Genomic DNA, 27,266 nt, shown 5'->3' with positions numbered 1-27,266 from the left:
TGAAAATTACATATTTACATATTATAATTAAATCTTAATAATTTAGTGTATTAAATTATTATACATCATTCTATTATTATTTATTATATCATTAATATTTTCTATTTATGTATTATTTTAATAAAAACTTAGATCCAAAAAATTCATGATATAAATATAATTACTTGTCAAATAATACGCACTCTTCCATAAACTCTAATATAAATGATGATATAAAAATCTTAACTTACTACTATTATAATCTTGTTTGTTAATCCACGCCTAAAATTCAAGAGAGATGAAAACCTTTATTAAACTTTAAAAACTTATAAAGTAATATTTCCAAACTATATATTTAAACTAACTATCGAATCTCAACCAAAAAATATTTCTGTTCGTATTTTAATATGCAAACTTATTTGGTACACACATTATTTATTATTTTCATATTTATAACCGTAACGAAGATTTGTTAAATTTATGTAAAGAGTTTGTTAATTTATGTAAAATAGTTTTAAGTTACAAAAAGTTAATGTTAAAAGTAAAAATTAATTTTAAATTTAAGATATTTTAATAATTTTAAAATTTAATTTAAAATAAAAAGATAAAAGATAATTATTTAAGTTATTATATTTTATTAAATATTTTTAAAAAGTAGTTCTTTTCTAAAATAAAAAAATAAAATAAAAAGTAGTGATTTTTTAAAATAAAAAATAATAACTATACACGGTAAATAATTACATTTTATTTTTTATTTTAAATTAAATTTTAAAATTATTAAAATACTTTTATATTTAAAGTTAGTTTTTATTTTTAATAAAGATTTTTTTTTCTAACCTTGATATTAAACAATCCTTATGAAAATTAACAAAAATATATACTCACAAATATAATTAATTCTATTAATTTAATAACCTATACAAATTATTCACCGTAAACATAGTTATTTTTATTAAATTAATAATCTATACAAAGTTGTTCATTATAAATATTAATTATGCAGTGAAAAATTATAAATATTATAAAAAACAATAAAATATAACTAATATTATCTATACTGTTATGAATTTTTTTATGTATATATTTTGTTTATAAAATAAATAATTATTTTTGCTAATTTTATTTTTTAGGTGACATTTTTAAAATTTTAGCGTTCCATTTGATCGTTTTTATTTTAAATTTAACCACTTTTATAAAAATTAAAATAACTATTTATAAATAAAGAAAACATTTAAGAAAAATTAAAAATTACCTACAATAAAGTTACCAATAATGGCTTATTTTTTGGTGTATATATTTTGTTTCTAATTTTATCTTTGAAGTATATTTTTTAAATCAAAATCATTGTTTTTTTACCAATGTTATCTTTTAGTCAACGGATAGTCACAATTAGAATGACATCAAACACGTTACATATACAGAAACATTAAATATTAAAATTAAATTTAATATTAAAATTAAATTAAACATTAAAATGAAATTAAATATTAATATTTAATGTATTAAATGTTCAACGTATATTTAATTTATTAATATTGATATATTTTGAAAGTTTAGCAATAACACTAAATGAACATTGAACTCACTTTAAATCCTTAAAATAACGTTTTGAATTGAAGTCTTGTAATTCTTTAAAATCCCATTTAAAGCTTAAATTTGTGATTATTAATAAAAGTTAAAAGCTTTGCACTTATGAAGTGACTATGTATGATAAAAGAAAACAACTTTTAATAGAATGAAATTGAATTTAGAAGATTATAAATAAATTTAGAGCGTGTTTAGTCATGGATGTTTGAAAATCGAAAGAATTAATGAATCCGTGTTATTAGGGTAACAACAAAAGAAACGTAAAGTGTGTTGTGTTGGGTAAGGTGGAATAGAAAGAAAGGAAAGAAGAAAGAACTCGGTTTCCACTGTGTAATCCAATATCTATCCAACTTTAATATTATTCTAAAAGTGCCTTACAACTTTCAACTGTGAACTTTCAACTCACAACAAAACAAAAAGCTAAAACCAGCAAATTGAATCGCATTCACATCACTGTCACTACCACCATCGTCATCATCAACCACAACAACTACAACAAAGCAAACTGCTTCTCTACGCTCTTCCACCCCCCTTTCTTCACTTCTTTCTCTCGCAACTTCCAGATTCAAGGTTCCTTTTTTCCTCCTCTTTCAATCCAAAATTGTACTTTTGCTGCTGCTGTTGAATCAGTTTTGACTTTGATTCTTGGTTTTGTTTATTTGTTCTTTTGAGTGTGTCTGTGGGGGTCCTATCGTATTTATGTCACTGGGTCGGTAGGAACATGTGGGGAAAGGGAAAAAGTCGTTTTTTTTTTGGGATTATCCAAAAAGATTGTGTTTTGACCATGTTCCTTGCTGCCCAGAAGAGTGATTTTGAAATGCACAGGGAATTGTTTGATTACAATGCTCTGGATAGGTATTCTGGCTTTTGATTTCGTTGTTTTTTGCATATGATATCCTTGTGTGTGTATTTTTGCGTGCGCTCTTAAAGAAACCTAGAAGTTATGGAAACTCTTGATGGTGTGGAAAAAATCAGATGGTTTTGGAAGGTTTGTTGTGAAATCGGGATTGTTGGGAAATGCTTCAGCTTTCTGAAATTTGTGACTGGTGGCTTCACTTTTGAAACATTTCAGACTGTTGTTAAATTCTCGAGTTAGCTGCTTGACTTGTGAACTCTTAAGAGTTTATGGTTCTGATTAGAGAAAATGAGTTAAGTTGCAAATGAAACTATTTCTAGATGAGCTTAAGTAATGTCATTCTTAGAGTAGAGAAGCAAGGTAACAAGCTTGAAATCAATTGAAAATTTTGCCCCCCATTGAAATGAAAGTGACAGTGTTGTACTAGGGTTTAAATGATTTCAATATTTTAACTCTTTTTCAAATATTTTCAATTTTGGAACATATGTTTTTGATAAATTTATATATGATTTTGTCATTTATATGGTTTGATCTTATTCAGTGCTAATAATGTACCATCCAACTTTATTATTGTTATTTGCTACTTGTCTTTTTGATGAAGTTGAAATTTTAATTCTTGCCATGTTAAGTGTATTATATGCTATGTATGTGTCATTAATAGTTTTCTATATGGAATTTTATACTAGGTAAGTAAACTTCCAAGCATATATGTTTGGGAGACCATAAGTTCTCTTCGATTCACAAGTTTGACAATGACGAGTTTAGGTATAAATTTTACTTTCAGTACTGCAGTTTCTCTGACAGTTCCTTTACTTGAAGTTGGATTAGTTATGATCAACCTTTTCATCTGATTATCCTTTACTTGCTTAACAAACGACTATTGAGTTATTTTTCTTTTCTTTTCTTTTATTTGTGCTTCCTATTTAATGAAAATTGAATGTTGCTTCTATACTTGATTTTGTGTTAAAGTTTTAATTCGACCAGCTATTACTTTGTGGTGGATTGTTAGCTGAGTGTTGTTGTTTGTTTTCTTCTTTGGACAGACATAGCAATTGATGTGCCTTGAGTACTTCTGGTGAAGAATAATAGTACCTTGTTTTTCATGTCTGGTAAAACAAGATCCTTGTTTGGCAAAACTTTTGATCTTTAGTAAAGTAGAAACACAAAACGGATACATAAGAGGTGAACGAATAAAATGGAAACTACAAGGCGGTGGTTTAGTAAGTTCAAGGGAAATGATAAAATGAAGTCTGCAAAAGAAACTACAGGCGTGACCAAAGAAGGGCCAAAGCCCCCAACAAATGAAGAACCACCTTCAAATGTAACCAAACAGAAGGTTGAAGCTGCAAAGCAGTACATAGAAAATCATTACAAGAAGCAGATGCAAAGCCTGCAGGAGAGGAAGGAAAGGTATCTTTACTTCAATTTATATATTTTAGGCCATGATGACAATTCAGTCTAGTGTTCTTGATGAGTTCTGTACATATGAAGTAATTTTCTCGCATGCTAATTGTCATCTCTGAGCTGGTTGAGATGTGTTTTCCTTACTGCCGCTGCTTTTTTGTTGCCAAGCAAACTCTCTTCCAACTAATTCTGGAATATAGTTTTGTGAGATCTTCTTTAATGGTCTCTGAAGTGATATGTTATTATGTGCAAATAGCTAACGGAAATGGAAATTTTTTTAAGTCTTTAATAAGACCTGAATTAATGTTTTTTTTTTTTTTGCAGACGTAATATGCTAGAAAAGAAGTTGGCAGATGCTGAAGTGTCTGAGGAAGAGCAGCACAACTTGCTTCAGTATTTGGAGAAAAAGGAGAGGGAGTACATGCGGCTTCAGAGACATAAGATGGGGGCTGATGACTTTGAGCCGCTGACTATGATTGGAAAGGGTGCATTTGGAGAGGTATACACTATCTTTATATGTATTTAAATGAAACTATCTTTATGCATCCAAGTAAAACCATCTTTATGTTTGACCTTAATAATTTTTATATTAACAGATCTTGGCAATAATCTTACAGTAAGTGTTATTAAAGTTGTGATTTAACTCGTTGACTTGTACAATTCTACGAATTTTGGCTCCTAGAGTGAGCTAACTTGCAGTTGCAGCCAGGTCACATTGCTTCTGGATTGTGATCCTGACCCTGTAATCACAGGATCAATGATCTTGAACGAGAGTTTCCACTTTTCTGTTAGGTTCCAAAAACTTATAATATTAGTCTTTGCCTTTCTATTCTGCGAGTGCGACAAAGCCATCTTTCTCTCACCCTCTATTTTCCTAGGTGGATAGCCTTGACTTTTATCCTTCAGCATTAATGCCAGAACAGGGTGTTGGTGGGTTCCGTGGCGGCATTGCTGTTGTTGCAGCTATTATTGCTGCTCTGGCTGTTGTTGCCATTGCTATTTCTTTGGGGCTGTAGGTTGTTTGTTGGCTCTCAGCAGACGCAAAGGGCTGAATGATGCAATATTATTGGAATGAAAAATTTTATTGTCTTTTTTTTTGTTTCTATTAGAATTACGGAGTACAAATGATGGCCGATAACTCTTCTTCTAGGGTAAAAGGTTGTAATGAACTGAAATTGGCAATAGTTAGCCTGAAACGGGTACATGCAATATGTGTGGTGATTTTCTAATTTATGTTTCATAATTGAATGAATTTCGGTTTTCTGATTTATATATCATAATTGCCATTACTTTTTTTTTTCTTTTCAAATTTAAATGTGCTGTTTTTATCAACTGAAAGAAAAGAAGGTTAATTGTTTTCACATTTATCGGCTATTTCTTATTAATATTTATGATTATGATTTTCCAATTTAAGATAGTTTAATGTTGTGATTTAGAGGGTGTTTTCTTTACTATATTTTTTTGTATGCATATACATGTGTGTATCAGTATAATTTTGCCTTTTAGGTAGGTCCTATGTAGAATCTTGAGTAGATTGCATTGAGTACTGTTACTTCCAGTGACTAAAAGGAGTTGACTGATATGTATGTGTGGTGACTGGTGATGTTGATTGCAATTTGAAACCATAAACTCTGATTACAAGTTTATAGCTCTCTTTGACAATCAAATCAGCTTTGTTCTTCTCTTTTTTCATTGCTATTCCTGATATTTGGAGGTAGAATTGCTAATCATATTGAGTAATGGCACTCATATTAGTTATTTAACTTTGCTATATTAACAGGAACTGAAATTTACTATTAATGTTTGATGGGAATTTATGGAACTAGCCTTGATTGCAGTGAGATTAGTATAAGAAAGAAGCAAATAGAAAATGCAAAAAGAAAATCTACTCAGAGAATGCTCTCTGCTCAGTGACAAAAATCACCCTCCTCACTTCTTGCTCCTCACCCCCATCATGTCCATGTCTTCTGCATGATTTCCCCATATCTGCCTCTCCAATCCCCTCATTACCGTTGTCTATTCTGTTAGCCCCCTGCACTGTTTGTGTAACAGAATTCTCCTTCTCAATTATACCCTTAACCCCCCTTATGAAATTTAGTTGGAGACCTAACTGCCATTGGCCCATCGTTTTTATATTACACTTGTTTCCATTACACATGTTAGAAATTTTTAGATTAAGGATATAACTAAGGTATGCTAGGGAGAAGTGGTCTTTCAACGTGGGATATTGGTATTTCAAAATTCGTAGTGATGATGAAGTTTTACTATCAAGAACCTTCAATTTAACGATTTAAAGAACCATCTATTTTGACATTGTGCTGGTTTAAACTCTATTGGATTGCTGGATTATATGAATTATTTTAGTTGCAAAGAAAACTTTAGTTTGTGTTATGCATATTAGCTGTTTCCACCATTGAGTAGCATGCGAAGTTTTATGAAGAATTTGGCTTGGAGACAGTGCAGTTATTTATTAGCTTCTTTGGCAAGTAATGAGTATTTTTTTGAAACTCTGATTTTTATATAAACTTATCTAATTATTTGTTACAATGTTACAATTCCATCTGTTCATAGGTTAGAGTCTGCCGGGAGAAGGCTACTGGTCATGTATATGCTATGAAGAAGCTTAAGAAATCTGAGATGCTTCGTCGTGGCCAGGTATTGAAATGATCACATTGTTAGAGTAAATTGTGCTTTCTTAAACTTATTGGATACTTTTTCAGGTTGAACATGTCAAAGCTGAGAGAAACCTGCTTGCTGAAGTTGACAGCAATTGCATTGTTAAACTTTATTGTTCCTTTCAAGATGAGGAATATTTATATCTGATAATGGAGTATCTACCTGGTGGAGATATGATGACATTGCTGATGCGGAAGGATATACTGACAGAAGATGAAGCCAGATTCTATGTTGGGGAGACTGTCCTAGCCATAGAGTCAATTCATAAGCATAATTATATTCATAGGTAAACACAAAGTTGTAAACAATAACGTCAAATGATGGAAAATTGTAGTATCCTTTTATGACATGGATCACCGATACTTAGAGTGGTCTTCTTTTGGATCTATAAATACTTTTGATTATTTGAATTTTAAATGCATTCCAGAGATATCAAGCCTGACAACTTGCTGCTAGATAGAAATGGTCACATGAAGTTATCAGATTTTGGATTATGTAAACCACTAGACTGCAGTAATCTTCAAGAAAAGGACTTTTCTGTTGGAAATAACCGAAGTGGAGCCCTCCAAAGTGATGGACGTCCAGTGGCTCCTAAACGAACTCAACAGGAACAACTGCAGCATTGGCAGAAAAATCGACGAATGCTTGTAAGACCCTCAGTATTAGTTTCCACATACATTTATGATCATTTTAATTCCTTGTTTATTTTCAAGCCAGAACCATTTTTAGGATTAAATAAACAATTAATTGTTAATTACTTACAGGTTTTGGATGCTGATATGTTTATTTTTGTAGGCATGTTTTAGGTGGATATGAAAGTGATACACCACCTCTCATTAGGAAAGTGTATGTGAGAAGATAGAGGAACAAAAATAACAATAGGGATACAAATACAGTTGTAACTAACTTGGAGCAGTTAGAGTAGTTATAACTAACTGGAATACATTTTTAATGAACTAAGAGTAGTTATAGTTTTAATTAACTGTTCAGTAGTTAGTAGTATAAATAGGAGGTTTGTCAAAGAAGGGAGGCTGTGGTTGTAGTATAATGCATATTGGGAAAGTTTTTGGCACTCTTGAATTTTACATCATTTCCTCTTGGGTTTAAGGATGACAACTCTAAAGGGGGGTACCAAGTGCATGGGACTCGCACCAAGTTACTATATTTTTTTTGTCATATTTTTAAGTGTTCATTTTAATATGCTTAAAGCTTTGTTAGCTTTGGCTTGATGGGGCTATTAAAATATCTATAAAATATCTTTATGGACCTTTGGTGGAGAGAATGTAGTTTTGTTTGGTCATTTATGCTATTTTATTTGAACTAAAAGTGTATATCTAAGTCTTAGTATGAACAGGGGTAGTGCCCTGTCTTTTGGAAAATATAATTTGCATACATTTTTTATTTCTTCCTTCCCTGTCTTAAATCCTATAATTTAACATGTAAATTGTTGAACACTTGATTTTGCCTCAATTTTAAGCCTTTCTTTCTTTGCAATAACGCAGGCCTATTCTACTGTTGGAACACCTGATTATATTGCTCCAGAAGTTCTGCTGAAGAAAGGATATGGCGTGGAATGTGATTGGTATTAGATAATATGTCTTCTCCTTCTCCATTCAAAATTCTACCTAAGGCCCCCCAATTTCTTGTGAACTTTTTATTGTTTCAGTTCATTCTGATGTTATGTGGATTCTTCCAGGTGGTCTCTAGGAGCTATAATGTATGAAATGCTTGTGGGGTATCCACCCTTTTACTCAGATGAACCAATGTTGACTTGTAGAAAGGTAACATGCAGAAGCACTCTTAATGGATTCCATTCCAATTCATCATGCATTTTGTATGAATTGGATTAGGCCATGTATGATTTTGAGTCCATTGTGTTCTGCAAGGTTTAACTGTTTCTCATGACAATTAGCGTGAAATATTATACATTTCAATAGAATAGATGTATGCACCTGTGCTTTGTAAATGCCTGAGTATTTAAACCATACAATGTAACTATTATTTTGAAGAATTATCTGCTTACTGTTGTACAGAAAATTTCAAGAGTCTTGAACGACATTACCTGTAGCTAAGCATGCAACTTGGTTTAGTAGAAAAATGTGATTTGCATATATTTTAGGTAAATGTAATCTAACAGAGGTAATACAGTTCAGAAAGGCTTGGAAATATTGAATTTTGCCAGGAGGATGCAATTATTGAGTATGAACAAGTTTAAGAAAAAACAAGAGGATTTCCTGATTTAGACAATTGTTTCTTTCTCATGATATTTTTTTTCTCCCTTATAGTTTCTTGTTACATGTAAATCATTTGTATCATGCTTCTGTTGCTAATTATGGCATTTTGTTATTTATAGTAATAGATGAAATTTGACAGTTATCTGCTATTTATAATGATTCGAGTGGATTGCTTTCATGTCTTCCTTTTTTTGTAACATTTTTTTTCTTCGTTTTCGTCAATTATAATTGTATCGTACGTCAACTTCAATATGCAGATAGTAAATTGGAGAACTAATTTGAAATTTCCAGAAGAAGCTAAACTTTCAGTAGAGGCAAAAGATCTTATTTGTAGACTCCTGTGTAATGTAGAGCAGAGGCTTGGAACCAAAGGAGCCTATGAAATAAAGGTGTTGTGGTGTGTTATTTGTTAAATTTTACAATCTACTTTACAATACAGTTGTGCATTAACAAATAAGTGGTTGATGATTTTGTCCAGGCCCATCCATGGTTCAAAGGCATCGAATGGGACAAACTGTACAAAATGAAAGCTGCTTTCATACCTGAGGTCAATGATGAATTAGATACTCAAAACTTTGAGAAGTTTGAAGAGGTGTGTTAGGTGTCTTGGTGTTCATGGATATAGAAGAATTCATTAATTTTTTTTGCCACCAATGTCACGCTCTTTTTGTTCTGCCAATGATGTGTAGGTAGACAAGCAAACTGTAGCTTGCTCAAAAGCAGGGCCCTGGAGAAAGGTTGGTTCTTGTTATTTACATTTTGTATATAGTTGGTCTACAAGAGCTGCTGTAATTCTACCATTTGTTAATGTCATTGATGTGGATTGGGCCATTAGATTTGATATTTAGGATTTTTATTCTCGCAATTAGTGTCTTTCTCCTGGGATTTTTTATTGTTACTTTGATTAAGGGATCTTTTTCTGCTTTGGATATCTTATTCCAACTTAGAATAGAAATAGTTTATTAAGTTTCTGGATATTGGGTTATAAATAGACCTCTGTGATATATATTTGATTAGATATGCTTTTTGATTAATATACTATATTGAATTTCGGAATTTCCTTCATTCACTGTGTACATATTGGAATCTAGGTTTATAAGGAGTGTACTCTGCCAAGATCAAATTACACATAATCAGATTATTTTGGGTTATTCGTCACAAATAAAGCTGCTAGAATGAGTTTATCTCTCTATTATTTTATGTATCTATCTATCCATTAATCTATCTATTATAAATTTTTGATTGGTTTCTCATGTGATGAAACATCTTGACAATTTAAGTTGTATGTAATTGAGAAAATAAGGTGCTTAGAATTGGTTCGAGTAATTTCCAGAAGGTTGATTCATTATCTTTGGAATCTGCTATTATGCTTGTAGCAGATTGCCACTAAAAACATTTGGTTTGCCAATGAATTTACATTGGATGACCTGGAATTTAACAAAAATTGTTAATGGTAACTCCTATTACAATTTCCTCTTGATTTGAAAATCATGAACCATTAGCTTTACAATGAAAATCGTTAAAGCCCAGGCTATTTCTTAGTTGTGTCGTTTTTGCTGCAGATGCTGCCATCTAAAGATGTTAACTTCGTTGGGTACACATACAAGAATTTGGAAATCGTAAATGATCATGAAATACCAGGAATTGGTATTTACAAATCTCTCTCCCTCTCTCTATATATGTGTGTGTGTATACCTATGTATATATCTAAACGTGTCATAACTGTTCTACTATGTAACTTTTCATTTCATTTTTATCATTTTCTTTCCAGAACAAAAACATTCCTGTTTGATATTTTATTTGTTGTGTTTTAAAGATTCTTTTGACCATTTAATCTAATTGAATATTTGATTCTCTTGTTAATTTAATTTGATTCCAAAGTTGTATAACTGATATTTCATTAACTATTTGTTTTATTTTATTGCCATGCAATTAAAATGAAGCAGATATGTTTATAAAGGTTGTCTTATTCCTGTGTTATATATATGGTTTCCTGTATGAGATAATAACTAACTTTGGATCTTGATGCGTTGAGCAATTTTAATTTTGATTTACCGTAATTTTTTGGTGAGATCATGCGGGTGAAGCTTGCCAAGTGTAAATAGAGCATTTCTTTTTTTATTTTTTCACTTTATAGCCATCACTGTTCGATTCATCAGTGCATTTCTCCTCACAAGTCTTTTTTTTTTTTGTGTACATTATCAGCTGAATTGAAGAAGAAGAGCACAAAACCTAAAAGACCATCTATTAAGGCCCTATTTGGTAAGAATATGTTACTCTTTTTGAGATATCTGTCTTTCTATCCAGTGAAGTATAAATGCTTTAGAAACTGCCATAAAGCAGATTATTAAGTGGTTTCAGAAGTTCACAAGTCACGATAATTTCCTAATGCAGTTGCTGTTACTTTGTCACTATATCTTCTGGTTTGGCTTGAAAGATTCTCTAATAAATTAGTTTTATTGTGTGATACAGAGGATGAATCAGCTGTGGCTGCGAATCAACCTGTCAGAGGAAGCTTCTTAAACCTGTTACCTCCTCAAATGGAAGTTCCTGAAAAAAGTGAATCACAATGATCTATACCAATATTTTTTACAGGATATGTTGAAGACCATGGACACAAACAAATGTGGATGTCTACTGATTGTTCATTTTCTCACATTCTTTTGTTAGATTGGAGTTGATAGATTTGGAAGCCAGCAGATCCTGAAATCTCTGGTTTTGGATGGCTGATTTTTTTGGCTGACTGGGATATTATTTGCGTAGAAAAATGTTATAAGGTGTATATTCCTCAATTCACCTTCTATCAAACTTCAATATGTTAAATATCATAGTTTCTTTTCCCTGTAATTAAGTTACTGTTGAAGTTGAATTTCTGACAAAGATGTGCAATTCACACATTTTTGTACAATTTATAGATTTTGATTGGTTTGTAGGTTAACAATTTCTGTTATCTGACATTAGGGTCCAAACTATACTGCGGAAATCATGCCTTATGTTAGAATAATTAGCTTGTGTGTTTGTCAGCTGTGAGTTGTGTATTAGTTGTGTGTGAGTGTTTTCCATTTTAATCTTAGTTGTCTTCCATTGTTATAATCCTATAAATAAAGGATGAAGAAGAAGGGTGAAAAAGCTCTTCCCTTATCTAATACAAATCCACTTCTCTTTGTTTGTAATTTCAATATGGTATCAGACCAATCGTTTGAGTTTCTTCCCGCGCGTCTTCTAATATCAGATATTTCTAGTGTCTATTTTAGTTGTTTTTATCGTCCACCGCTCTAAGTATCACCAATAGAAGCAACCTTGGTTTGTTCAATCAAAGGCTTACAACACATTCCAGCCATGGTTCCTCGTGGTATTCTGGTTTCTGCCCCACCACTTCCTTTCATCTTCTATTTTCTTGTGCACCATCGCTAGGTCTTTCTTTATGCTCTTTTTGTGAACATTCACCATGACTAAATTGTTTAGACCTGTTTTCTCAAAATCAGTCTTAGCTGATTTGGCCCATTGTCCATGGTAACTATAAAAAAAAACTTGAATCCCAAAAGTATGCTAGGCCTTTAAGAGTGGTAGTCAGAAATCACGTTTGAGAATAGTTTCTCGCCAAAACATAGTGAAGCTTTTAGGTTACTATTGTGATGATGTGGAGTTTCTCCTCGTGTACGAATTCATGCCAAAGAGAAGCTTGGAGACTCATCTATTGTTGGAGAAATAATAACACAAAACCTTCATCTTGGGACACTCGACTGAAAATAAATATTGGTGCAACTCGGGGTTTGTCTTATCTTGTACAAATTATCTGTATCAGTTTTCGACTAGGAATTTCATTACCAAGTCATGGGTTGAAGGTTAATCATGACTGAAGGGGAATGTGTTTTTGGTGACATTCATAATTTCAGCAACAATCTCACACTCCCTTTTCAAATATGTTTTTGGGTGTTTTGGTGAATAAAAGAGACAATTCTTTTAAGGTTTAATTATTTGGGTAGTTCTAATTTCAGAGTAAAGTGTTTACTTGGTTCCTACTTTTAAAAAGTATTAACTTTGCCTACAATTGATTTAATGTACATCAATCAAGTCCATTCCATTAATTTTTTAACGATGTTAACAATGTGGTGATGTGGCAAAAGAGAGTAGAGATGTGACAAAACACATTTGCAACGTGTAACCTACTATACCTTTTGAGTTCCTAGGTCTTCTGGTTTTGCAGGTTGGTGATGGAGATGACTCGTTGAAGGTTCAAATTGCGCGAAGAAGAAAGGGATTCACGATTAGGGTTCCATGACGATTTGGGGATTTAGGTTTTTGGTTTTCTGATTTGGGATTTTGAGGTTTTGATTGGTGGTTCGAATAAATTTTGTTGTGTTCTTTGGGTTTACAAGTGCGAAGAGAAGGAAGAGGAAGACGCGGTGGTTAGCGAGTGTGATGTCGCAGTCTGATGGAGAAGACGAACATGGTTGATGCGTGAGGAAGCACAAAGGAGTTCACAATTTAGGGTTTCTTTGTGGCAACGTGATTTGGTGAGTTTGAGTTCGATTTGAGTTTTTATGGTGGTGGCATCGAGGTTTTGTGATACAGTGATGATGAAAGGATTCTCGGTTTATGTTTTCTAGTGAAGAGATTTGGTAATTTTCTGGTTCTTTGATTTGCGATGAAGGTGATTGAAATTTTTGAGTTTTTGCAGGTATTGGGTGGTTGAACGAAGAAGATAATGATGGCACATGGAGGAGATGCTCTCCGTGGTCTCGAGATTGGGTTAATGTTCCCTTTGGTTTTGTTTCTCAGTTTCTACTGGTTTTTGTGGTTACTTGCATGTTAGAGGTTATTAGTGATTCAGGCACAATATTTACATGTTTGTTGTTTCTGGTAGTGTTGACAAAATCGGTTAGAACCCGTAGGCCAACTCGACCCAACATGGGTTCGGACTGGAATGGGTTTGAAAAAAATGAAATTTTTTTATACGGGTCAATTTTCAATCCGACCCACTTAGAATCTGACTCACTTGGGTTGAACCTGTGACGAGCCGGATTTGCTCACCAACCCACCTAGATTAATTTAATTATTAATTATTTTATGTTTCAATATTATTTCAAGAGAGCAAAATATTATAAATTTATCCATTTAAGACTCTTATAAGTGGATAGTGATACAAAAATTATCAATAGTATAAACTTATTTATTCTTTTTTTGAATTTGCTTTTGGATTACATTTGAGAGTTGTATGTTATTATTATTATTATTTGAATTATCTTTGGAGTTTAAAATCACTTTAAAGTGAAATTTATTTAAATATGAATTTCAAAAAAATTATAATTTTTATTTAAAAAAATTATATTAAGTGAGCCAACCCGTTTAACCCATCAACTCGTGCTGAGCCGGGTTTGAATTTTTTCGGCTCGCTAATAAATGAGTCAAGTTGGGTTGGTTGACTAAGTGGCCAACCTGTGGTGGACTGGGTCGGGTGGTCCGTTTTGACAACACTAGTTTCTGGGTTTCAGGTTGATGGTGGTTGGTCGTGGAGTTTGGGATTGCGATGATAAAGGTTGAACGCCATGGTGACTTCACGATTTTCGGCACAGTGGATGTTGATGGCGCATGGTTGCTGGGTGGTATATAGGAGAATTAAGGTTTCAGATTTTTGGTGATGAAGGTGGAGATGACATGACACGTATCATGATATGACGCGTTCTGGTTGATCCATGTGGGATAAAGAAAAAAATGATTTGCATTTGATGTTATTTTATTTTCCTTTTTGTTTTTTTATTCAACATATTTTACGCGTGTTTTGTCACATCATCACAATGTTTTGCCACGTCACTACACTGTTAACACTCTTACTTGAAAAATTAACGAAATGAACTTGATTGATGCACATCAAATCAATTATGGACGAAGTTGATACTTTTTTAAAAGTGAGGACCAAGTATGTTTCAGTGACTATAGCCCCATGCAGTTTGTCACTTTTAGCGACTACAAATCCTATCCTTACTAGATGACAATCCAATCCCTACAATTTGTTGTTGCCTATTACTGATAGTTGATGGAAATCTCCTTTGTCAAAGTCATCCTAGTTGAAGTTTCATGGTGCTAGTTGAAGTTTTGCGGTGTTCCACTACTATTTAATGTTATTCTCTGTATGTTGCTGTTAGTTGTTCATCAATCTGTGTTTGCACTTTTGCTATCTGTTGGCCACTGTCATCTGTTTGCTGCACATTCTTGAAAACGAGTCATATATTTCAAGAGGAGTCTTTTTTGGCTATGCTGGTTTGAGAATCCAATTTGGTTTATAGATATTCTCTCTGGATGGTTTAAAGCATACATGCATCTTGTTCTAAGCTGAAGTTTCCATATCTATTATCTCATTTAAGAAGTTAATTTTGATAGATCAAATGACCAACTTACATATATATTGAACAAGTTTCTAAAAGATCTTATTGAATTTATTTATTCAAAACTTGGTTCATATAATATGTATGCTCCAACTTGAAGAAGAGTGTTAAAATAATTAGTTTGTGTGTGAGTTGTGTATGAGTGTTTTTCATTTTAATCTTAGTTGTCTTCTATTGTTATAATCCTATAAACAAAGGATGAAGAAGGGTGAAAAAGCTCTTCACTCATCTAGTTCATTTCTCTCTGTTTTTAATCTCAATACCTTATAACACTGATTATCATTTATGTTGCACCATGTTCACATGTAAGAATGGTACCGATAAGTTAACTAAAAAATTTGGATAACCTGAGAGGATGAGTCTAAAAATTGATTGAACTGGTCATGGATTCGTAAGATCAGTGAAAATTGGTTTGGAAGAGATTAGTATTTGCTAATAGAGTTTATTTATTGCTCAACTAAAATATAATAATATTAAATTTATTGGTTTTCATTTATAGCTTAATTTTGTCATGACTAATGATATTTTATTTTTGGGTAAAATTTAAATTTTATGAATTTATGCATGCTAATTTTTTTATTATTTTGGTATTGTTTTAGTATATTTATTAATAAAATAAAATAATAATATTGTATTTAAACTGGTACAGTTTCCATATGATATTGTAGAACATTTTATTGATAGTTGTCACCTTAAAACAATTTTGAATGTCAAATTTATAACGGATGAAATTGGTTTAATTTGATAGTTTACGTATTATTTCTATGTTTTAATTTATAATACTTTTTTTTTTTATCTAATAAGGGAATCCAACTAAATCGCAAGCATTTTGTATCATTTCCTTATTTATTTTGAATTATGGTTGACCAAAATTATTTTATATTAATAACCTTCTATATGATTTTTAAGAAATTATGAATTCATTTTGAAATGTTAGCTAAAATATACGCTCATAGTCCATCTATATTTGCATTTTTATTTCATTAAAATATTATTTTAAGAAATTTATACTTTTGTTATTATAATTGAACATGTTGTTGCATCAATTCCAATTTTTAATTGTTTTTGAAAGCTAACTAAATCTTATATAACTTATTTTGGAGTTTTTAACTGTTCTAACGTTGCGTTGATCAATATAAATTAACCACTATGTAATATCAACATAATAATAAAAAATAATTTCAGTGATTAATTTTATTTACCAGTCAAATTAAGAAAACTAATTCGAGAATACACTTTGTAAAATAAAATTCATTTACAACTGTTTATTACAATTTTGAAAAAACCACTTTAAATATGTATATAAGAAAAAAATTATAGATAATTTATTTTTAAAATAAATTCCATAATTTTATCCCTTGAAATTTGTCCAATTTTCTAACAAAGAAGAAGTAAAAGAAAAAAAATTAAATAAAAATCAAAGAGTTTGGTAGCATTTCTTTTTCGTCATAAAACTTATGTCTACTTCAAGATTTTCTTTTACCATTGAATGAAAAACCCCTTTTCCAAAAACGCAACGTGGCTAAATAGAAGCCCAAAATCTAACCCAACACACAAAAAAAAAAAAAAAGAACACAGGAAAAAACACAGGACAAACAATCCTTGTTGCAATCAAATCCAGAACACAACACAGAGCAGCAGAAAGTGTTCCAATTTCAACACTCATCAGATCCCATTGAACAATCAATTGCATCGCCACTGGTACGTTTTCTCACGTGTTTTTTTCATTCATGTTCTTCCAAAACCCAACAATGTTAGACCTTCTCAAATCTGTCCCTAGTTTTCTCTGTGTCAGATTTCACCTTCAAAACATATTGGTGGTTACGATTCGCGTACAATGCAATCTGACCACTTCTTCTTTCTTTCCAGACTTTGCAGATGCATGAGACCCATCGCGTTTATTTGTCTTTCGTGGGTTTCCACAATTTCCCAGAATACGCTGTTTTTTTTTTTTTTTTTTTTTTTTTTTTTTTTTTTTTGTGTGTGAAATTGTTGGTCGGATTTTATGTTGGGAGAAAATTTGAATTTTTCTTTGTGGGTTGCTTTATTTTTTTTTTCTGTTTTAGGAAAAAACTTAGATACAGCTCCGTAGTTGTTTTTGGCGCTGTTTTCTTCAATCAGAAGGGAATTAGAGTTTTATCTTGATAATTTTAGTGATTAAGGTTTGCTTTAAAGGTGAACATAGTTGACAGAGATAAAACTCCAATTGTGATTAGTACTTATGAAACTGCATCTAAGTTTTGTCCTTGTTTATGCTATTTTATTTGATTGCGCTGAATAGGGTTTGATTATGAGTAATTGTAATTGGTAATTTTAATTCATGTGTTCATGTTATTGGCTAGTCCCGTAGTCAATAGTCAATTTTATTTGATTATGTATAGTTGTGGACGATTTGATTACCCCAAAATATTTTGTTCTAAAACTTGGAATTAATGTCAGGTAAGGCAATCATGAGGGGAATTCTTTCACTAAGGTCAGCCTTGGTTCAACATCGTAGTGAGAAATTGGGTCTTGGTTTAAGACAATTTAGCACTCAGGGTGCTTCTACTCCTACTTCACCACAGCCGCCACCGCCACCTGCTTCACCACAGCCGCCACCGCCTCCTCCACCACCAGAAAAAACCCATTTTGGTGGCCTTAAGGATGAGGACAGGATATTTACTAACTTATATGGGCTACATGACCCTTTTCTGAAAGGTGCCATGAAACGTGGTGATTGGTATCGAACTAAAGATCTGGTAATCAAGGGTACTGATTGGATTGTGAATGAAATGAAAAAGTCTGGCCTCCGTGGGCGTGGTGGTGCTGGTTTCCCTTCGGGCCTCAAATGGTCATTCATGCCCAAAGTATCTGATGGCCGCCCTTCCTATCTTGTTGTTAATGCTGATGAAAGTGAACCTGGAACTTGCAAAGACAGGGAAATCATGCGGCATGACCCACATAAGCTGTTAGAGGGTTGCTTGATTGCTGGAGTGGGAATGAGGGCTACTGCTGCTTACATCTACATCAGGGGTGAATATGTGAATGAACGTAAGAATCTTGAAAAGGCTAGGCAAGAGGCTTATGCAGCTGGTTTATTGGGTAAGAATGCTTGTGGCTCAGGCTATGATTTTGATGTTCATATCCACTTTGGTGCTGGAGCTTATATTTGTGGTGAGGAGACAGCCCTCTTGGAGAGTCTTGAAGGGAAACAAGGTAAACCAAGATTGAAGCCACCTTTCCCAGCCAATGCTGGGTTGTATGGTTGTCCTACCACTGTTACAAATGTGGAGACTGTGGCTGTTTCTCCAACCATTCTAAGGCGTGGGCCTGAATGGTTTGCCGGTTTTGGTAGGAAGAACAATGCTGGGACAAAGCTGTTTTGTGTGTCAGGGCATGTGAACAAGCCTTGCACCGTTGAAGAGGAAATGAGTATTCCGCTGAAGGAGTTGATAGAGAGGCACTGTGGAGGTGTTAGAGGAGGATGGGATAATTTACTTGCAGTGATTCCAGGAGGGTCGTCTGTTCCTCTGCTTCCAAAGAGTATATGTGATGATGTCTTGATGGATTATGATGCGCTAAAGGCTGTCCAGTCTGGGTTGGGAACTGCAGCTGTGATTGTGATGGATAAATCTACTGATGTTGTGGATGCTATTGCAAGGCTTTCTTACTTCTACAAGCATGAAAGCTGTGGGCAGTGCACCCCATGCAGGGAGGGAACTGGCTGGCTTTGGACGATCATGGAAAGAATGAAAGTTGGCAATGCCAAGCTAGAAGAAATTGATATGCTTCAGGAGTTAACTAAACAAATTGAGGGTCATACAATTTGTGCTTTGGGTGATGCTGCTGCATGGCCAGTGCAGGGTCTTATCAGGCATTTCAGGCCCGAGCTTGAGAGAAGGATTAGAGAGAATGCTGAAAGGGAGCTGCTGCAGGCCACTGGTTAGGATATTACTAAGGTTGTTTCTTAACTTGGTTACCTTTGTTTACCCTTTTAATCATTTAAAGAAACATCTCTTTATCAGACTTTTCCATATTTTATGTTTGATCAAGCTTGGAAATGCTAGATAAACACAAGGTTAAATAGATAAAAAAATATATTTTCTTTCAAATTTTTGCTGTGAACAACTAGATGTTTGGAGAGGCACAAGAGAGGCATGATTAGACCCAGGAGAATTGCATATGCAAACCAGATAGTTCTCTTTATATATTATTTGGATTAAATCTGAAAATAACTTTAGAACAGAGATCTGATCAAACAACAAAGGACGAACACAGCACAAAGTCTCTCACAGAATGACCTCTCTTAGTAAACAGTACACTGGTCTAACCCCCAACACAGGCATTTTCTCTTTCAAACACATTCCCTACCAATTACCTTTTGAATGCAGAAACTGTTATGCCACGTATATATTATGGGTTTCAAACCAGCGGGATTTTAAAAATGTCATCCAATATTATGAAGTCCTCAAATCAATAAGAAAGATGTTAACAATTAATCGACATCTTGATGGTGACATTGAAAGTTGTAAAGAATGGAGAACTATCTCTAGTAGGTCTATTCATAGTTGGTTTCCACTAATAAGTAGCTTGTTTTCTAGTTGCTATTGTGCTGCTATCAAATAATCACAAATATCTAGTCTCATACTTAAGATGTTCAATTTTCAAAGTGAGGGAGTGTATAGGACATCTCAAATTAACTAAAGATATAGTCAAATTCTAGTATATAAATAGGCGTAAATTTTATTCTAGTATATAAATAGGTGTATATAAATGGTGACATTGAAAGTTGTAAAGGTTTATCTATCCTTAATTTGTATTAAATCACGTGTAAACTTAGCCCACTTCGTACGAAGAGTGTACGTGAACCTTTACTTTATCACTTCATACATTTTTGTCGGAGACAAGTTATCCCATTATAATTTCTTTATCCGTGGTGGAGTTCAATATGGTTTCTATTTTATGCTTTTTCTTATTGTATAGTTAGTTTTTAACACGTGAGATTGAGATGCTTCTGACTTGCAAAGTTAACCTGAAAACAATGCTAGGTTTATATCTTTATTTTATAAATGTTGACAAGCGTCTTTTGCATCGACATTGCTACAGATTGATTCCATCTTAATATAAAAAATATGAAAGAAAATTTATAGTTAAATATCAACATTAACTATGGTGTGCAATGGAGGATGTTTGATTATATGATGTTTGAGGCCTGACCATTCTTTACATATGAACTGTATTATATGTAGGGGTATGACTGTCTGGTGGATAGCAAGAATCAGAATAAGACATTACCAGTCATTTTGGAAAGATAGGTGGCTCAGGTTACTGTAGCTTTATCGCTACTTCTATTTACTTTTTTTATGTTGTAGCAGTTATTGGCTGGACCATACCTGGGAAACCATTTGGGAGAGTTTAAACTGTGTACCTGCTTGTCATTTGACACATTTTCCTGTAATTTGTTAATAATATCTGTATACTGTATTAATTTTGAGAAACAATTCATGCTTACGCATGTTATCAGTGAATCATGAGGTATCATGTCCACCGGATAACCATAACTTTGATCTTTGATTGAATTATTCATTTGGATTAACTTTTTTAGAAGAACATGTTATTCAACAACCATTCTCAACTTGCTTGTATGAAGTCTGTTGATTTATATGCATGGACTAAAACATGTCCATATATACTTTGGTAATTTTCGGCTAGAATTATAATCCAGGCACCGAGATCATTTCCTTATTTCTTTTACATGCAAATGACATATTTGACTTCTATGAAATACTTCTTCCAATTTGCTGTATTTTGATTTTGCTACTCTTTATTGTAACACCAGCCATAGTTCTACCTACATTTGGTGTTCTTTGTTCTTATAGCATATGATTAACTATTCTTGATCATGTCCATAATAATTTGTCAAACAAGCACAACTTTTGGCAAACTATGACCAAAAGAAATTTTGTAGTAAGAAAATAATTTCATACCTTTACATTTCTTCAATAATTTATTTGTTATAACCATTTTATTTGTAGAATAAATAGAATATAAAAATTAGGAAACTTGTACTATCATTTTACAAATTTTTTTAATAGTACAAATATAAAATGGCAATAAATATTTAACTAAATTGAATTTTATTTCAAGGGTGAAAACAACTAAAAAATGTCTACTAATTTTATAAAATTAAAATAAAGATTCATATTAATTGACTTTGATTTTGTTCTATCGAGTGAAACCAAACACATGATTGGGAGTAAATAAACTTGTATAAGAGGAAACTGAGAGACAAGAAATGAAAGAGAAAGAAAAAAGAAATGGAAAGAATTGTGAGTAAAAATAATGAAATGAACTACTTATTTCCATGTTAATATATGAAATTAAGTTTTTAAAAACAAAAAAAACTGTGTCAATCTTCGAATTTTTTTTACCATCCATACATTCTATATAGAATAATAATTTGATTTGAAAGATCTTTGAATTTCTTAATGATTAGTAGGGGCATACTTGGAGCTATGCTGAATGGTTAGACAGTTCATAGAAAACTAAAGTAGGAGTAAGTATTAAAAACATTGGTAAATTACTCATCCTTTTTAGTTTTCCTTGTAGTTTCTTCCTTTCATCTGCTGATATTACCTAGTTTTTTAATAAGCTTCTAATATTACCTAGTTACTTTTCTCATTTTTCTGAACCATAATTGTTTTATTATATAAACCAGATTTTATTCCACTCTACTGCCTACTATAATTTAGTCCCAAAGCAACTAGCAAGACTGATCTAATAGTTTTTCTTAGATGAAGCAGATGGAGAATACTAAACTTTTACACAGTAGTTAAAGATAAAAAAAAAAATCATGACAAACATTTTGTATTCATCTTTCATTTTCTTTAGAAAGCATACACGCTATCTTGTGCTTGCTCAGATATATTGAATCATTTTCCTTTCTCCAATTTTGTTTTCTGTCAGAATATGCAATGTGATATCTTTCCAATTGTGAAGAGAGGGAAAAGCAAAATGGTCACACCCTAAACAACTTAATGAGCTTTCAAATACTAAACTATTCCCTATTTATTCTGACACTTGAGCTTTTACTATGTCCTTTCTTCCCTTTTCAATCTCTAATCAACAGGAGAAATAGAATCTGATGATAAAATAGGAGAGAAATGATAAATGTAATTGATGATAGAAAGAAAAATAGGGATAAAAAGATATTGAAAGTGTTAAATAGGTGTTTACAATATTAAGCTGTCAATAAACCGATATTGAATCAACTAATCACTTGAAACTATTAGTTTGACACATTGGATCTCTTCTCCTTCAGTTCTTGTGCAAGCACATCAATAGAATCTGAAATTTCAGCTCTATACACAAAGTACTTTGTAGCAAACATGAAGAAGATGAAATTCAGAAAGTTTAGAACCGAGAAAAATGCATAGTAGTAATCAAGATGAGAAGCATTCAGGTTGTTCAAAATCCATCCTTTGTGGCCATTTTTCTTAGTGATGCGTGAAACTGTGGAGAGAAGAAAAGAGCTGATGAAACTCCCAATGCCAACAGTAGTAATGGAATATGAAGTTCCAAGGCTCTTCATGCTTTCCGGGGCTTGGTCATAGAAGAACTCTATTTTTGAAACCTCTAAGAAGGCTTCACCTAATCCCATCAGCACGAATTGAGGAGCCAAAATGAATATGCTCAGAGGAACTTGTCCTCCATTTTGAACTACCCCATGTTCCTTGGCCACTTTAAGTCTATATCTTTCAGTCAAAGATGCTACTATCATAGTCACTATGTGGATCATGATTCCTATGCCCATTCTTTGAAGAAGAGTGATCCCTCTGGGGTTCTTGGTGAATCTCTTCATAATCTTAACAAAGATACGGTCATAGAGTACAACACAGACAAGCATGGTGAAAGATGTGAATGCAATCAAACTTGCAGGGGGAATGTTGAATCTGCCAATGTGTCTATCAAGAGTAACTCCTTGCTTTACAAAAAGGGTGTTTGTCTGAGCAAGCATTGTGCTTGGAATAAATGTAGCAACCCAGATGGGGATCATCCTTAGGATTTGTTTAGTTTCCTCTACTTGAGTAACTGTGCACAGCATCCACTCACTAGTACTTGAACTAGTTCTCACACAAGCCTTGTTGAGGAACCTGCATGTTTGTACTTGTGAACATAACATTTCATAGTATAAGGATCACACATCAAATGATTGAGAAAATAGTCTGGAATTACACCTTGTTTGTTTACAGGTTTCAAAACAATTTTATGCTGTCTAAACTATTATACCCTAAGTACATTTGAAAGTATTTTGTCCTCTAAGCACATTTTTTGTTTTCTGAAAGTTTGTCCCTCGAACAAAGTTTGAAGAGAACAGAACAGGATGAGAAAGAATCTCCTAACTCCTTCTGTTCTTTGGTTTTTAAAACACTTATTTTAGAAACTATTTTCAGAATTTAACAGAGTTTGGATGAGAAATTATTGTGAAAGGAAAGTTTTTAAAACAAAAAAATATTAGAAGAGAATCAGACAGATATTAGTACCTCAATGTATCAGTGGATTCGATCCTGAATTTCCCTTTATTTGTGTATTCTTCTACATCAAGCTCATGTAGTTGTGCAGAGTCAATAGTAGCATTCACATTCCTTTTCCTCACAGCAGCCACTATAACCCTGGCGATTCTAGTGAAGGAACTCCCTGAGGCCAATCTGTGTCTATAGAGGGGTGTGCCTGCCAGGAATGTGATGAATGCTATAGCAAGCCCAATAGTTGGAATACCATAACCAAGAGCCCACCCCACATTGTCTTGTATGTACACTAGAACTGTGAATGAAAAAAGGGTCCCAATGAAGATGCTGGAAAACCACCAGTTAAAGAATGAGAGTTTATGTGCCTTCTCTTTGGGGTCAAAATCATCAAATTGGTCAGCACCAATGGTGGAAATGTTGGGCTTGGTTCCACCACCACCCACTGCTAAGATGTATAGTGCACCATAGAACACACCTAACTGTAGTGTGGTTGCCTTCTTGCATTTTGTCACATCCATTTCATGGCACTCAGGAGGCTTTAAACTTGGAAGGGAAACTGATAGTGTAAGCAGACACATACCCTGTCAATGCCAATACATATTAAATTTTCAACCAAGCCAACAGATTTAACAAGTTAGCATAAAAATTGATAGGTAGCAGAAGCTAAGCTAATGTACAATACCTAAACACTACCGTTATAAACAATGAGGAAGATAAACCTGAACATTGATACTTCCTATTCATTGATGATGCACTCAACAAGATATGTTAGTGAGATTTGCACAAAGATTTGGACATACAAGAACTTCATTTCACAAAGATCATGGCAGAATTGGCTTTGAACTTGATAATGATGTGCAAAATGTGTAAAAAGACATACCAGTAGATAGATAACAGAGGAAATGACAAAAGTCCAATAGCGGCCAAGATGAGCATCAGCAACATAGGCACCTAATATAGGAGTTATATAGATAGTGCCAACCCAATTGTTGACATTGTCAGAAGCAGTAACAGTGCCTTGGTGAAGCTTCCTTGTCAGATACAGAACCAAGTTTGATGATATCCCATAGTATGTCATTCTTTCAAACACCTCGTAAACTGCATCACACATCTCATTGATTTATTCAACCAAATCAAATCCAATAAATTCAATAGACAATGCAATTCTGTTTTACATATTTACAACCTTATGAGAAACAAATGACAATGTTTGATTTATGCATGAATGCATGTACATACAACAATACAATGGTAAGGACTCACCAAGAAAATCACAGCATAGACCTAAACAACAAATAGTTCTATTCAATTGCAGCTACTCAATTGGAGCTACTTTAAAAGAGGTTATCCATCAAGTAGATAAAGTGGTATAAAAAGTTCTTACTTAATCCTTAACTATCTGACTTCACTCTCACTAGTTAATAAATTTATAGTTAATGTTTTGGTAGTAATCTTTTTGTAGAATATTTTGAGGACAATATCATATCATATAAGAAATTTCATTTCAATTGTCTACACCAAACTTTGATAAGTTATTGATATTAATCACTTTATTAATAAAAAATCTACAGTGACTACTTTGTTTTTAATAACTTCATGTTTATATGTAAAAGCATCCTAGAATATTATTTCTTATTAGGAATATATTATTCGTATCACTCTTACAAGATTAATTTAATTAGCAAGGTTAATAATGCTTTATTGAAAATTTTAAAATTTCAAGAAATTTAAAATGTTTTGATTCCTATTCATTTATATATTTTACACACATAATCTCATACATAAAAAATATGTATTTTATTTATTTTTTCTTGTTTGATTTGATATTTGAAACTAACTTTGAATTGCGATTTTTTTTAACACATCTTATTGATATGCTATATGCTATGTTATTGTTTTATCATTTATTCAAATATTAGACCTTAAGTCTATTTCTCTCTTAATAAGATCACACTATACATATATATATATATATATATATATATATATTATAGGTTTAATAGGTTGGAAGGTCCCTATATTTGGGGGTTTGTTTCAATTGGGTCCTCCAATTTTGAAAGTGATCAATTAGGTCCCTAATTTTGTCAATTTGAATCAATAAAAGTCTTTCCATTAAATGTAGTTAACGCCGTGAAGTTTTTGAACATGTGGCACTCTGACGCTTCTAGGTGGCACCATTTCAAGTGCATAGGTGGATTATAAAATATAATCCACCTATGCACTTGAAATGGTGCCACCTAGAAGCGTCAGCGTGCCACATGTTCAAAAACTTCACGGCGTTAACTGCATTTAACAGAAAGACTTTTATTGATTCAAATTGACAAAATTAAGGACCTAATTGATCACTTCAAAAATTGGAGAACCCAATTGAAACAAACCTCCAAATATAGGGACCTCCGAACTTATTAAACCTATATTATAATAAGAACAACACACCTTTATAAAGCATATAACTAATATACTCAATAAGCTATAGAACCAATTCAAACCTTTAACATATTCATAGAATAAATCATTTCAAGGATTAAATTTGATAACATAACACACATTCAAGAACTTAATTCACCCCTCATTCAATAAAAGTATACTTAATTGATAAAATAATAAATACTTATTTAACTTAATTACTCACCTAACAATAATCTAATAATCACATCAATTTAAGATAATTTTTATTATGTTAATCATTTCAATTAATGTATTTTAGAAATCATCTAACTATAACTAACAACAAGAACATAAAAGCAACGTCAAAGATCTAAACACAAAAATTGAATTAACTTAAAACATAATCAACTACATAATTGTACATAAGTATTGGCATGACAATAAAACTAATGAAACAAATATATTATTTATTTATTTAAAGGGGCATGAACATGATCTATTAATATAATCAAGTTTAAATTTAGAAGAAACCCATTAATAACATATGATATGACAACATACGTTGAAAAGCTAACATTCCACGTTCAACTTGAAAATATTTTTTTCTTTTGACATCATCATCTTCCTCTTTTGACACTCTTCTCCTCTCTTTACAATCTCACTTCTTATATGCTTTCTTTCTTCATCTTCATCGTTTTAACTTTTTTTTTTTTACTCTTTTAAACATGTAACTGACAAGTCTTCAAAACCAGAAATATGAAAAAAGAAAATATATAAAGAAAATAATCATTACATAGATATTTTATGATGGATAAAACTAATTTTCTACATGAAATCTAAAATTTGGATAGATATAAACATTCTAGATAAACATGTAAAGATTTATAAGGAGAAAAACTCAGCAATATAATGTTGAAAGTGTTAAAGTAGTGAAATGGTGATAAAAGGGAGAAGAAGAAGAAGAAGGTTACCAAGAAGAAAAGAACAAGCTTTCCAACCACCAGTTTTAGCTTTGAGAACTGGTTTTCCTTTGAGATCTACAGTTCCATCTTCTGCATAATAATTCATTCTTCTTCCTCTTTCCATAGCCAAGATAATCTTCAGTTCTGAAGAAACAAAACTATGTGTTTGGATTTGTGTTCAGATTCCACGTTTGGCTATAAATTCTCAGCAAAATTCTGAAACTATGCACAGAACAATTACACATGTTTCGCGTTTAATGAACATCCTATGACTTTCTTAGACTCTA

General features: G+C 32.4%; 3 protein-coding genes and 1 long non-coding RNA gene across 6 annotated transcripts; 3 read left to right on the top strand and 1 right to left on the bottom strand.

Moving 5' to 3' along the window:
- Positions 1 to 1,899: 1,899 nt before the first annotated feature.
- LOC106772419 (serine/threonine-protein kinase tricorner) lies at positions 1,900 to 11,759 on the top strand. Of its 2 annotated transcripts, XM_014658812.2 has the most exons (15): positions 1,900 to 2,136; positions 3,109 to 3,187; positions 3,466 to 3,832; positions 4,151 to 4,325; positions 6,398 to 6,481; positions 6,547 to 6,788; positions 6,930 to 7,149; positions 8,005 to 8,084; positions 8,199 to 8,283; positions 8,994 to 9,125; positions 9,215 to 9,328; positions 9,426 to 9,473; positions 10,299 to 10,383; positions 10,942 to 10,998; positions 11,209 to 11,759. In XM_014658812.2, the coding sequence occupies exons 3-15, from the start codon at positions 3,618 to 3,620 to the stop codon at positions 11,307 to 11,309; spliced, it is 1,638 nt and encodes a 545-aa protein (XP_014514298.1). In that variant the 5' UTR covers positions 1,900 to 2,136; positions 3,109 to 3,187; positions 3,466 to 3,617; the 3' UTR covers positions 11,310 to 11,759. The 2 variants fall into 2 exon arrangements, with proteins under 2 accessions (XP_014514298.1, XP_014514299.1); XM_014658813.2 differs by lacking the exon at positions 3,109 to 3,187.
- A 1,172-nt stretch (positions 11,760 to 12,931) lies between these two features.
- On the top strand, positions 12,932 to 14,674 carry LOC111242346. The gene is made up of 3 exons (XR_002669189.1): positions 12,932 to 13,253; positions 13,418 to 13,488; positions 14,232 to 14,674. It is a non-coding gene; the product is annotated as an uncharacterized LOC111242346 (long non-coding RNA).
- A 1,996-nt stretch (positions 14,675 to 16,670) lies between these two features.
- On the top strand, positions 16,671 to 20,705 carry LOC106772405 (NADH dehydrogenase [ubiquinone] flavoprotein 1, mitochondrial). The gene is made up of 3 exons (XM_014658796.2): positions 16,671 to 16,823; positions 17,562 to 19,060; positions 20,351 to 20,705. The coding sequence occupies exon 2, from the start codon at positions 17,573 to 17,575 to the stop codon at positions 19,046 to 19,048; it is 1,476 nt and encodes a 491-aa protein (XP_014514282.1). The 5' UTR covers positions 16,671 to 16,823; positions 17,562 to 17,572; the 3' UTR covers positions 19,049 to 19,060; positions 20,351 to 20,705.
- Positions 20,706 to 22,181: 1,476 nt separating this feature from the next.
- Positions 22,182 to 27,266, bottom strand: LOC106770013 (protein NRT1/ PTR FAMILY 5.2). Of its 2 annotated transcripts, XM_022784931.1 has the most exons (5): positions 26,989 to 27,266; positions 24,510 to 24,727; positions 24,105 to 24,210; positions 23,645 to 23,924; positions 22,182 to 23,254 (listed from the first exon to the last, which is right to left on the bottom strand). In XM_022784931.1, exons 1-5 carry the CDS (start codon positions 27,101 to 27,103, stop codon positions 22,390 to 22,392), a joined length of 1,584 nt encoding a protein of 527 aa, XP_022640652.1. In that variant the 5' UTR covers positions 27,104 to 27,266; the 3' UTR covers positions 22,182 to 22,389. The 2 variants fall into 2 exon arrangements, with proteins under 2 accessions (XP_022640652.1, XP_014511318.1); XM_014655832.2 differs by having other exon boundaries at positions 23,645 to 24,210.

The sequence above is a fragment of the Vigna radiata genome, chromosome 8 (genome assembly GCF_000741045.1).
Source record: "Vigna radiata var. radiata cultivar VC1973A chromosome 8, Vradiata_ver6, whole genome shotgun sequence".
Taxonomy (NCBI): Eukaryota; Viridiplantae; Streptophyta; class Magnoliopsida; order Fabales; family Fabaceae; genus Vigna; species Vigna radiata.
This window is presented reverse-complemented; position numbering and strand designations above follow the sequence as displayed.

Bases quoted from the DNA above. Each gene is read 5' to 3' on its own strand.
- LOC106772419 (XM_014658813.2), top strand. From the start codon at position 3,618: ATGGAAACTACAAGGCGGTGGTTTAGTAAGTTCAAGGGAAATGATAAA. The intron at 3,833-4,150 runs GTATCTTTACTT...TTTTTTTTGCAG, and splicing joins CTGCAGGAGAGGAAGGAAAG to ACGTAATATGCTAGAAAAGA. The intron at 6,482-6,546 runs GTATTGAAATGA...ATACTTTTTCAG, and splicing joins AGATGCTTCGTCGTGGCCAG to GTTGAACATGTCAAAGCTGA.
- LOC106772405 (XM_014658796.2), top strand. From the start codon at position 17,573: ATGAGGGGAATTCTTTCACTAAGGTCAGCCTTGGTTCAACATCGTAGT.
- LOC106770013 (XM_014655832.2), bottom strand. From the start codon at position 27,103: ATGGAAAGAGGAAGAAGAATGAATTATTATGCAGAAGATGGAACTGTA. The intron at 24,211-24,509 runs GTATGTCTTTTT...TGGCATTGACAG, and splicing joins CCTCTGTTATCTATCTACTG to GGTATGTGTCTGCTTACACT. The intron at 23,255-23,644 runs GTACTAATATCT...ACAAACATGCAG, and splicing joins GAATCCACTGATACATTGAG to GTTCCTCAACAAGGCTTGTG.